Raw genomic sequence first — 12,874 nt, 5'->3', positions numbered from 1 at the left:
AGAGAGAGGACAGTCAGCACCAGGTGTGTATGGGTCAGCCTGTGATGCTCGAGCACCACCTGGCATAACAGCAATGCCACCCACACGTCTTCCTGAGGACTTTGGCTCCCTCTCTCAATGCTGTGAATTGGCCGAAGTTACAGCGGTGGGAAACCACTTTAGCTGCTCACCCCTCACAAAAAGGATCAGTGTGAGGTATAGTAATACACAGGGTTCTGAGGAGGGTTCCAGTTAGGGCAGGATTAGCCCAGCCTGTGCACGGACCCCGAGCCCTACCCCCAGCACAGGAAAGCACAGCTTCCCTTCCACCACACAGCAGTTACCCTGTGCCGCCAGCCAACGCTGCTGGTGGAAAGTGACGCTCACCAAGAAAGCACCTCTGCCCTTAACCACACTCAGAGAGCTACAGACATCTGCGGTGGCCGTAGTCACAGTGGGGAAAGGCTGGAAACCACCTAAACATCCAACACTCACTTATGAATTAACCCAGATGACAAAGCGATGTCAGACTGACGTCACAGAGCAAAGTGACAGAAGCCAGACATGAGACAGACATATATGTATATCTGGTCCCTTGGAATCCATGACCAACCACTACAGACACCAGAACCTGCAGATGCTCAAATCCCCCCATCAAATGGTGGCATGGAGATCTTCAGGGAGATCTACTTTTACTTTTATTTTTTTTTTTTAAAACAGTGCTGGCAACTGGGCCTAGAGTCTAGTGCCTACTAAGTGAGCGAGCGCTCTGCCGCTGAGCTGCAGCCCCCAGTCAGCCCCACTTGTTTTTAAAACTCTAAGACAGGATCTCACTAAGTTACCTGAGCTGACCTTGAATTTGCAGTCCTGGGTCAGCTTCAGAGATGCTGGGATGACAGGCATAAGCCGCCTGGCCTGCCTCTCACATGAACTTTGATGTGTGTCTGCACATAGATGAGTGCATGCATGCGGTGCCCACAGATGCTGGAGAGGGCATCTGATCCCCCAGAGCTGAAGTCACAGGCCATTGTGAGCCTCCTGATGCGGATGCTGGGACCCAAAGTTGGGTCCTCTACAAGAGCAATACACACCCTGCTCTCCAGGCCTGTCTCACAGACTTTTCAGCTCAGGGTTCCTCCCCTAATGCAGTTGTAAATATCTAATATATCGACGCCATGTATGATGTTACACTTCATTCTTCGGGGGCTACAAGACAAAGCCTGCGCATGTCCAGGCAGGAGAGCAATTCTCCTTAAGCATTTCCCACCCACAGTGGTTGGCTCCTTGGACTTGGAAGGCCAAGAGTCAGGCCTCCCCATAGGCTCCCAGAACAAAGAATGATCCAATGAGTCCGACAGAGACAGTTTCTTCTGCTGCAAACCATGTTTAAACTTTCACTTTAAAGCCGAGTTCTAAACCCACGTGTGGGCGGGTGACGGCTGCTGGCGAAGGCACTGCCACCAAGCCTGACAGCCTGCAGAGTAGGCGAGAACGGGCTCCTTCGCGCTGTCCTGACATCCAAGTTCATGTAGCATGTACACGCGTGCACACACACACAGGGAGGGTGTTAATGAAGACTAAGACAGACAGGCTTGCCTTCAATGCTATTAGGCTGTGGGTGTCCCACCACACGGTCCTCTTCCACACGCATGTCCACATCTACACCCACACTTAAGGTCACAGCATGGTAACCATCAGCACAGGAGCCTGACAGAGCCTCACAGGGCAGCAGCACCCACAGGAAGAACAGACTCCTCAGCAGTTCCTCCAGCCAGCCAACAAGGAGAAGGTGCCTCACCCAAGCCCCTGCAGAAAGGCTTTGCCCACAGAGGTGGGGACCCAGTGCCTGCCATCACCTCTCCTGAACCTTCCACAGCTGTGACCTTCATCACGATGGCAGCATCCTGAGGCCATTGTCCACACCACACTGTGTCCACACAGCTGTCTTTCCCATCACGATAGTCCCCAAGTCAAGAACACTGGCCTCTGGGGGAGGGGCAAAGTCTCCACAGACCCAGCTCCAGTTCAGCTCTTCAGTAAACACCCAGCCAAGATCTCAATTAAATTACCAGAAGTGCTTCGGTGTCCTCACAGACGCCACAGCAGGGACAGAGAAGGAAGTCAGCTGGTAGAGGTCACAGCTCTGTGCAAGGAGCCTCTTAGGTCACAGAGAAAAGCTGTGTTCTCTGAACACAACCAGGAAGCTTTCGGTTTTTATTGTTTACTCTACCAGGGAGGGACTCAGGCTCTGATAAAAATATCTTCCATTTTCAAGACTCAATACCCAGACAGGGCCCTTCCCTGGGTCCCAGGAGAACTGCAGCAGGCCTTCTGAGTGCAGGGACCGCAGACTGTAGCGCTACAGGCTGGAGGCTGGGCATGTGCAGCTTCTAGCACACGGCGCAATCAGACACTGAAGGGTCAAGAGGCCAGCTGCAGGCCTTAAAGTATACTGAAGCAAATGGACCCATCTAGAAACACATTTCTGCACTTCACAGACCCTGAATCAATGCGCATGGGCAGCCACCTTCCCACCATCAAAAGCCCCTGGGAGATAGGTTTGGGAAGAAAATATCCCAAGTATGTCATTTGAGAAGTCAGCTCAGACCACAACCAGCCAGGCCTTTCTCAAGATCCAGGATGTGGGTTTAGCTCCCATCTCAGGAAGTGGGGTCTTGTCAGCACTAGGATCCAGGGCACAGGCCTAGGCACTTGCCTGCTGAAATCACCCATAACTCGTCCTTGCCTGGGCCAGAACCATACACAGCTCTCTCCATGGAGGCGTCTGCGCACACAGCTCTCTGCAGCAGGGACAACAGGCCAGGAGACCCTGCAGCCCAGAGCCACAGGCTCCTTTCCTCCACAGCACGGCTCCCAAGCTGGCAGTTGCTGTTATGGGAAGCCCTTGGCCTCAGAGTGTCCTCAATCATATATGCCTTTCTTCAGAAGGAAATCTGCTAGCACACCCAGTCACCCAACTGAACACAGGGCATGGCTGTTGTCACTTCCTCTTGCCCAGTCACAAAGCCCTTACGGGCACCTGGCCCTCAGTGACAATTCCCAGACACAGTAGCAAGTCCAAAGAACAAAGCAATTCTACTTCCTCACCCATCAGGCAAGGGCTCTGAGCATGCTGTAGCCGTGACTCCTGAACACTGGAGTCGAAGGGCTCAGACATAAAACTGTTCGGTCTTGAAACCCACAGTGAGAAAATTCACAATGAGCTGACCTCTAACCCTCACACAGGTGTCATGGCAAATGCACATCTCACTCACATCTCATACACACATAACACACACAGCTAAAAAATAATCAAAATAAAAGCCAATGGGTGGTGTTCCTGAGGTCTGGCTGGGAGCAAGGGTCCTGCATTCCAAGACCCCAGTGGAAATCTTGTCCAACCCACACAGGGGCTCCTGCTTCCAAGACCACAGTCCAGGGCTCTGAAGGCAGAGCCTGGTGCAGGAGAACTCACAGGGAGAGCATGCATGAATTCTCAGCTTTCTGTTGTTCGCTCTATAGGGGGTGGGGGACAAGGTCAATCCTGAGATTCACCCTCGCTTTTAGAAAAGACTAGACCCCATTCTGCAATACCCATGTCCCAGTGAGGAAATGGTGGCCTATTCTAGCATGGAGAGAGGGGAAGGCCCAGGAGTGGGGTACAAGCCTATCCTGACAGTGCCACAGGTCAGGGCCTGCCTGGCTTTCCAAGGTTCCTCTTAGACTTGAGGGACCCAGCTTCTCCCCACACATACACACACTCTGTCTGCTGAATCTCGCTCCCTTTCTGAAATGACTACAGCAAAAGCAGCCCATGAGAACACCAATGACATGGCTGCACCCCACGTGCCCAAGAACCCCACCACTCCAACAAACCTGATGGAGCTGCTGCTGCAGGGCTCGGCTCTCCGTCACGATGGCAATCTGGGCTTCTAGGTCCCGGTGAACTGACCTGTACCCAAAATTAGGAGAGCCAATCAACGTGAGGCAGGGCAGGCTGCTCCCTGCCAGGTACAGCCAGAGGCCTGCGGGAAAAGGAAATGTGCAGACAGGAAGTGAGCTCAGCATCTGCCAAGTCTTCGCCACGCACTGTCTCAACCTAGGAGGAAAGTGGCCAACAGGGGCGAGCATCAGGGAGCTGGCTGAACCAGGCTCACACTCCTGCCTACGACCATTAAGGTGCTCCAGACTGCTGCGTGCAAGGCCACTCTGCTCTCTGCCACAGCTGCTGCGGCTCAAGTCCCGAGCAGGGAGCTGGCTCCTTTGAGGGAACTTTGGGTCTTCTCTGACATCCCTGTCCCTAACTGCTCCCTGGGCCTTTTACCAGAGAGGCCTCTAGCCCTAGCTCTTTTGATTGTCTACTGCTGGTCAAGTGCAGCTCAAGGTCCCTGCGGGCCAGAGCCTGCCAGCCCTCCTGGGAGCCCTGAACTAACAGGCAGATGGGCAGAGGTGGCAGTCACACGGGTGTAGGACCAGGTCTGCCTGTACACAAGCTGTCCACCTTTCTACCTCAGGACACCCCGAGTTTGCCCACACAGAGAAGCACTGCTGTAAGAGGACACCAGGGCACTGTGCCACAAAGACTGCCATGTCACACTACAAGTGGGGACATGTCTAAAATGAAGATCATGGGTTCTAGAAGAATCTTAAGCACCACTAGGTATGCCCATGGCGGGTCCCATTCTGCATCCTTTTCTATGCTCTCAAAATCCAAGGCTTCAAAGCCCAGCTGCAGAACTAGTCCTGAGTCCTCCCCCAAGGGCTAGCCTAGCCTCTACCCTTCCCCTTACTAGCCCAGGAAAGCCCATCTTGGAAAACCCTGTCAGCTCCAGGAAGACCAAGCACTCACGGGCTCCTACCACAGCCCCCCATCAACAGGACCCTCACAGAGGCCCACAGACACGCACAAATATCACGGACACCTGGCCTGCATGGAACACATATATGACTATACCAAAAGACGGCTTCCTAATGTCCACGCAGAACCATTTCCAAGAACACCTTGAGCAAGCGGGACAAAGGCTGCTGCTTACTCCTGTGACTGGTGCCCTGTCCTAGAAGGCCACATCCAAGTCTCCTGCCCACTCTAGCAGGAGCCTCTACTTATGCAGGAAATCAGAAGCCGGGGAGGCAGATGTCCCTCCCCACCTCCACACTGGCAGCTCCGCTGCAGATGGCTCACCCTTCCCAGGGATCCAGGCCACGCCTGCTCTTCCACACCTCTGGTGTCCATGTACTTAAGCCGCCCTGTCCCCACCTGAGCTTCCCCAGAACATGGAGAAGAGAAGCCTCGGGACAGGAACCCCAGCAGTCTCAGAAGACTGAGCATCCTTCCCACTGGCTGCTGTGGGGCCATCGCCACTACTCCCACCTGGGTCTGCTTGGGACAACCTGCCAACCACCCTCCTGATCTTGCTCAGAGAGAGGGGTCACCTGCCTCAGGGGCCAGGCTGGTTCCCATATATAAGAAGTACCAAAGTACTATGACTTTGTGGGGAAGTGTAACTTCTGCTCCCTCCACTGCCTCCTCAAAAACCTAGGCTGACCCTCAGGGTTTACTGTCCCCAAGCCCTAGCTGCTAGGCTGACCCTCAGGGTTTACTGTCCCCAAGCCCTAGCTGCTAGGCTGACCCTCAGGGTTTACTGTCCCCACACCCCAGCTCCTAGGCTGAACCTCAGGGCCTATTGTCCCCAAGCTCCAGTTCCTAGCCCTACCTTAACTGGATGCCAGGCCCCAGCTCCTTACCCCAGAGCCTGACCTTTGGCCCTAATGTCTCCACCATTCCAGGAACCAGCAAGAAAGACTATAGTCTGGGAAGGAAAAGATGTTTGGGGCGTGGACTAGGGCAGGGCTATTCCTAGACAAGAGACATATGTGGCACCAAGGACAGCTAGGGACAGGAGACGTCACTATAAGGCTTGGCACTTGTCACAAAACATGTAACTAGCATAAATACAGTGACCTGGACTCAGAGCCCAGAGACCCTTGTGACTTGTGGATGAGAATGCCCTACCTAGAACCCTACAGTCTTGTTCCTTATCAGAATGAAACTGAAGTGGGGGGTGGGGTGCACTGGCCTAGCGTGCAGGAGTCCTGGGCTTGATCTCAGCACACAGTGGAGCCCAGCATCGGTCAACCTGGCTATAAGATCATTTTTGGGGGGTAGGATTATTTTAAATTATTATTGTATATGTCTGAGAGATACAATCTGGCGGCGAGGAGTGCTGCACATGCCGGAGCCCACGCATGGAGGTCTAACAACTTCATGGAGTTTGTTCTCTCTTTTCACCTTTATGTGGTTCTGGGGATAGAACTCAAGTTATCAACAGCCAGTAGTGGCACAGGCCTTTAGTCCCAGCACACAGAAGGCAGAGGCAGGAGGATCTCAGTGAGTTCAAGGCCCGTCTAGTCTACAGAGCAAGTTCTAGGAGAGGCTCCAAAGTTACAGAGGAACCCTGTCCTGTCTTGGGAACGAAAAATAGGAACTCAAGTCACCAAGCTTGCATAGCAAGCACCTCTGCCTTCTGAGTCACTTCGTCAGAGCCTACAGATCAAGTTTAGGGCTAGCCTGAGATACAAAGACTCTGTCTCAAACACAAGTTGATAAGCAAAGGGCATGGTGGCACATACCTGGAATCCCAGCACTCAGGAAGATGTTTTCATGTCTGAGACCATTTTGAGCAGATTCAAATTCCAGACTAGCTGGGGCTAGACCTATAATAATCCCAGTACTTGGAAAATGGGGACAATAGGAAAAGATGTTTGAGGCTACATCCCCTCTGCTACATGGAGAGTTCAAGGCCAGCCTGGGCTGCACGTGACAAGTCTTCTCTCTCTCCCTCTTCCTCCCTCCCTCCCTTCCTCTCTCCCTCCCTCCTTCCCTTCCTCCCCCTCTTTCCCCCACCTCTCTCCTATCCCTCCCTCCCAGTTCCCTCTGTTTAGCTCAAGAGAGACATGGAGCACTGCTGAGAGATGCTGCCCATGTTATGGGTGAGCAGCAGTCACTGGTGATGAGTCCCAGGGAAACCTGTGGCAGAACATCTGTACATTACGTGGGGATGTACTGCTGTGACTAGTGCAATAAAATAGCTAGGCAGGAGAGAGAGGTGGGATTTCCAGATGAGAGGAAGAGGAGATAAATCAAGATGCACAGGAGAAACTTAAAAAAAAAAAAAAAAAAAGATGCACAGGAGACACCAATGGAACAAATCAGACATAAGGGACAAAGGAAAGGTAACCAAGCCATGTGATAGGACACAGATTAACAGAGAAAGACGTTAATTAAATTGTAAGAGCTGGTTGGAGAAAAAGCCTGAGTTAAGGCCAAGCTTCCACAACCGCTACAAGTGTCCATGTCATGATCTGTGAGCTGGCAGCCCACAGGAAAACTGTGACAACAGAGGCCTGTGAGGTGTACGTCATACACGCTAGGCGTCTCCCCTCTGGACTCCAAGTCAAGAGCTTTAATCATTGGCTGGTGCACTGGAGACTCGTCTCCCTCCCTTGCTTGGACCCCAGCTGTGTCTACCAGATCTCTCCAGATGCGCCTCCATCACGAGTGGAGGGGAGGCTCTGTGGGCAGGAGGAGGAAGCACATTTCCAGCACAGGGCTTTAAAATGGTCATCAAACCCCAATTCTTCACCTCAGACCCTGACCTTTGTGCCCAACATCTTCACAATTCCAGGAACCAGCAGCTTGGAGAAGGAAGAAATGCTCTGGGGAGTGGACTGGGGATGGAGTGGTTTGCAGCCAAGGGAAACACAGTAGCTCTGAATACCAGCAAGAGCAGGGAAGCTGGGCGGTGGTGGCAACACCTTTAAATCCAGCACTCGGGGGGCAGAGGCAGGGGCGGATCTCTGAGTTTGAGACCAGCCTGGTCTACAAGAGCTAGTTATAGGACAGGCTCCAAAGCTACAGAAACCCTGTCTCAAAAAAAAAAAAAAAAGAGCAGGGACCAGACCACTGCAGTCACTGTCAGAGCTGGAACACTAGAGGGTGGCCTGAACTCAGAGACCTAGTACCCCTGCTACCTCTGTTCTCTTCCTGGGAGTGGTGGCTCACACCTGCAATCCTAGTATGAGAGGCTAGGGAAGGGTTCTTATGAATTCAAGGCTGGTCTGGAATACACAATGAGACTCAGTGTCAAAAACAACACGATGAGGCCACATATCTGCCATTACACAGCGAAGGCTGTACAGCACTGTCAAACAGTCCTGGCTACCCTCTACCCTGCAGACTGCACACCTACTGCATTCAGCCATGCAAGCGGGGGCCTGGCGACTTCACTGTCCCGCCTGCCGTGGACAGGCATGATGTGCTCTACACTCAGGCCTCTGCACGGAGAGCCTCCCTGACCGAGACCCTACCACCTGGATCCCCTCTCCTCTGCTTAGAGCTTTTGCCTGCCCTAGTCTGCAAGGGTCCCCCTGTCAGTTGCGTGCTTCCTGTAATAGAGAATCCCTGGGAGAGCAGGAACCCCAACCCAATGAGCATGCACATGTGCACAGACAACAGGGACGCCAGATTAGTATCAAAGTGTGACAGCCTCCCAGCTAAGTAGTAAATGTTCAAAAAAATTTAAAATGGCAGGAGTTTGGTCTGAAGAGATGGCTCAGCAGTTAAGAGCACTGACTGTTCTTTCAGAGGACCTGGGTTTGGATCACAGTACCTACATATTGGCTCACAAATGGGGGATACAACGCACTCTTCCGAGCTCTGGGGGCACAGGGCACACACATACATTCAGGCAAATAAACAAAAAAACCTAAAGAAACTCAGGAGCTCTGCACATGGAGGCCTGAGTCTTCTCTGAGAACTTCTCCATAAAGATGAACTTCCTCCCACCCCAACCCTTCAGTGCTTCAGAGTCTCAGACCCCTGTAGAAACCAGGAGACAGAAGGCATCACAGCCCGGCTCTTTCACAGGGGAGCACCACTCAATTCTGGTGTCAGAGGGATTGAGAAACTCCTGAGGCCTCAGGGCTGGAGTCTATTGCCTGTGATGGCCATGTGCATCACACAGCCCCCACCACCCTGAAGTTTATCTGCTGATTCTAGGTGGCAGCCATACCACATGGAGCTCAGGTGAACTGGGTGAGGCTGCCAAGCTGCCTCATCAGCTCACCTTCGGGCAAGGTGCCATCCAGCCTGTCGGGAAGACAATAAAGATAATGGCGTCCAGTCAGTCATTAACAGATTCCATCTGTGCAGCCAAAAGTCTCTTAATCCTAAAATCCCTGACCACACAAAGGGTTTTGTTAATCTAGAACACTTCATCCAAAAGCAGTTAGTATGCTCAGTCCTTTCTGATCCCCACAGATGTGCCCCGCTGAGCCTATGGCCCTGGCAAACAGATGGGCAAGAGGAGCTTGGTGCGCAGTGAACAAGGGTGTGGTCCCTGACTAACAGAGCTCAGCTCTCAGGACAGAGCAGGGACAAGGCTGACACGTGTCTTGCTCAGGGCAAGATGTCAAAATGATGGCCTGAACAACAGCAGGCTTCACCGTGAGGCAGAGCTGAAACACGGATCATCACATCGGGCTCCCCACACCCGTGCTGCTAACGCTGCCCCTAGGCAGCCAGGGTAAGCATGCTCGAGCTCACCCCAGACTTCACCTAACTAACACCTGGGCCTCCCACTCCCCACACTCTACCAGGACCAGGTGAGACCCATAGCACCTGCTCGGTCAAATCTGTTGAGCCTCTGAGATGCAGTGAAACTCTACCCCATCCCCTAGAATCCTTCCCACTACACCTACAGGCCAAGCCACAGAGACCACCAGAGGCACAGTCAGTGGCTTAGCTGTGCCCCGCTGCCTTCTCCCCAGGACTCTCTCCAGTCAAGGACAGATGTACAGTAACAAACCTGCACACAGACAACTTAGGACAGCCCACCTAGGAGTTTACAAGTGTTTAGCTTCCTGACAACCGAAAAGCAAGATACAGAGCAGAAACCACACTCCAGCTGAGGTGGGAGGCGCTGCAATGCCGAGGACAGCACTGTGTATCTGAACGCAGGCAGCTGCTCCAGTACTGAGCTCTACCCCAAGCCTCTCACCTGTACACTTGTGAACGTGACACCCCACTCCTGGTGGCAGCAGCAAGTCACAGCACTTTTACAAGGGCTTAGAGGTATGAGGAGCCCTCAATAAGCCACAGCAGTCTGCTGCTAAGCCAGGGCCACTGTGAGCTGGGATGCTCATGTGCAGGTGACAAGGCAGAGACTTTACACATCAGGGGATCCCAGGTGTCCCTCTACTCACACTGCACCTGTCATCCACTCTGCGAGCAGAGCCTCCTCCCAGGAAGCCCTCACTGGCTGTGCACTGCTGCTCACTTACACACTCTTGCTGGTAAACTACTCTGCTGTCTCCAGACGACGCCTGCTCCTGCCCAAGTCAACTGAGCTCCCAGGAAACACTTCCAAAAATTCCCACTAAGAAAACTACGCACTGAGTGCCTCTGTGGGTCTTTGAAATGGCGTTAAGACATCAGCAAAGCCTGGGAGGGACGTGAGTTCCATCTGGTGCTCTAGAGTCAACTGCCATGACTTCCCAGCAGGCATCTGAGCAGCAGTGAGTAATCCAGTCCTGTGGTTCTGTCCACACCAGGCTGGTCTCGATCCCTACCCTTTGCCCCCAATGCTAGGGCCACAAAGCTGCACTCAGCTCCCCAGCAAACACTACAGAGCAACCCTAGTCTTCTGAATTGCTGCAAGAAGACCCACAGTGCGACTGCTATGAGCATTTACCAAGGAAAGGGACTAAACCATCTTCTTCACTAAGCCACCTCACAGGGTCACCAGCAAGCTCAACAGGGTCCTCCTAGCATCCTGTGCCTGTCCCTGGGAAAAGCTATGCTGCAAAGTGATACCTCCTGAGGTACATGGATCCATACGGATTTAGGACGCACGCAGTGTCCTGGATTCTCAGGCTGTCTCTCCTCTGAGGCTTTTCGGAGCAGAAACAGTTGAGACCAGGCCAAGCCTGTCTTGTAGGAGCTTGGGCAAGAGAACAAGAGAAGCAACTACATGGTAACCAGCAGTTTTCCAGGGGCCCACAGCAGACACAAACAAGCAGGTCCACATCCAGTACACAGCACAGGCCCTGCTAGAAAGAGTCCACTGCGCCAACCAGCAAAACCCACAAGCACCCCGTGGACCACCTGCCCAATCACCCCATACTGATACAGGTCACCTGTCCGCAGGTGTGCCAGAAAAGAGCTCTGACCCACCTTAGACAGCAGCCACTAAGCAGGAAAGGGTGCTGCCCTTTCACCTTGGCAGAGTAACCTCTGACCTCTAGTTCCTGGCCAGGACCCTACTCAGAAGAAACTGCTTGAAGCTGGTTGTGATCCCAAAACTCAGGAGGTCTAAAATTCAAGGTCATCCTCAGTGACACAGCAAGCAGCTCAGGCTACGTGAGACCCCACTCAGAACCAAACTTCCAAGTACCATCTACCCCCACTTAGCTCCACCTTCTTGTCCTCCTTCCTGTTACACACAGAGACACACACACAGACACACACAATTCTAGGATCCAGATATGAGGCTCTCCCTGTTCCCCCACTGATCCAGCACTCAGAGATAGCAGGGCCCCACCCACATCAGGGCAAGCAAGAGGGAGGGAGGGAAGGAGGGAGGGAGAGAGGGAGCAGGGGGCAAGAGCACACAGTTCGAGAAAAGGCGAGGAGAGACACACAGGAAAAGCCAGTTGGGTGTAACTGGGGAGGCTTCTTCAGGGGAACATGGCAGTAAAGCAGGACTCAGACTACAGTCTCTGCGGCTGCAAGGCTGGCCTAGGGTGGTCGCAGTGTACTTGGAGGAGCATGCTGTCTGGCCTGCCTCTGGCTGTGCGGGGACCAGTGAATTACCCAGATGCTCAGCTCTTCCCTGTGTCCCACCCTTGGGCTCTACTGTCATTCCCAGAAGGAACTGGGCCAACCTGAAGACTTTCCATACACACCCTCTGGCCAGCTCTACCTGCCCAGAGACACCTGACCTCAAGCTTCACTTAGCCCACAATGGGGCAGTCACTTCCCACACAAACAAGGCTGCCTGCCTGGGCAGGAATGCAGGCTTCCGTGCACAGGCAGGACTAGCTGGACAGGCAGGCCAACTTGGCCATTCCCAGCTGCAGTGTTCCTATGGTGAGAAGCCAGTCTCCGGGGCAGAACGTCCTGTTTGGGAGGAGTATGTGATGCATGCGCAAGGCACAGAACTCATCCCAGGACCACGAACCACAAATGGAAGGAAACAAAGGATGGTGAGATGGGTCGGGGGGTAAAGGCGTTTGCCACCAAGTCTGAGACCTAAATTTGATGGAAGCAATTCACTTGGTAGAAGAGACCTCATTCCCACAGCTGTCTCCTAACCTTTATAAGCAGGCCACACACACAGAGACACATTCACGCACACACACTCACACAATTGTGAATTTTTTTTGTCGTTTCTTTTTTGGTTTTTTGTTTTTCTACACAGGGTTTCTCTCTATAGCCCTGGATGTCTGGAACTCACTGCAGACCAGACTGGTCTCGAACTCAGAGATCCACCTGCCTCTGCATCCCAAATACTGGGATTAAAGGTGTATGCAACCAATACAAGGCTCAAATAAATATTTTTTTTAAAAATAACTAAAATAACAATACAGATAATTGGATTCAGCTGAACAGTATTTTTTAAAATATATCCCCACTAGCCAGGAATGGTAGTGCATGTCTTTAATTCCAGTGCTCAGGAGACAGAGGCAGATGGATCTGATTTCCAGTATCTCCTGGTCTACTCTACATAGAGAGCTGCAGACCAGACAGCTACATAGTGACCCTATCTCAAATAACAACAAAAACAAAAAAGTATCCCCACTGAAAATGCTATATTCAGCGGGGCAGTGGTGGCTC

General features: G+C 52.7%; 1 protein-coding gene across 1 annotated transcript in view; it reads right to left on the bottom strand.

The window, feature by feature from the left end:
* The window catches only part of Pgs1 (phosphatidylglycerophosphate synthase 1), a 37,212-nt gene that overhangs the window by 3,017 nt on the left and 21,321 nt on the right, over window positions 1-12,874 (bottom strand). Inside the window, exon 8 of the mRNA XM_005350809.2 lies at window positions 3,856-4,004. Coding sequence (XP_005350866.1) covers window positions 3,856-4,004 — 149 coding nt within the window. The remainder of the gene's footprint in view (window positions 1-3,855; window positions 4,005-12,874) is intronic.

Source organism: Microtus ochrogaster, chromosome 7 (genome assembly GCF_000317375.1).
Source record: "Microtus ochrogaster isolate Prairie Vole_2 chromosome 7, MicOch1.0, whole genome shotgun sequence".
NCBI classification, from domain to species: Eukaryota; Metazoa; Chordata; class Mammalia; order Rodentia; family Cricetidae; genus Microtus; species Microtus ochrogaster.
Note: the sequence above shows the minus strand (reverse complement) of the source record. Positions and strands in the feature narration are given on the sequence as shown.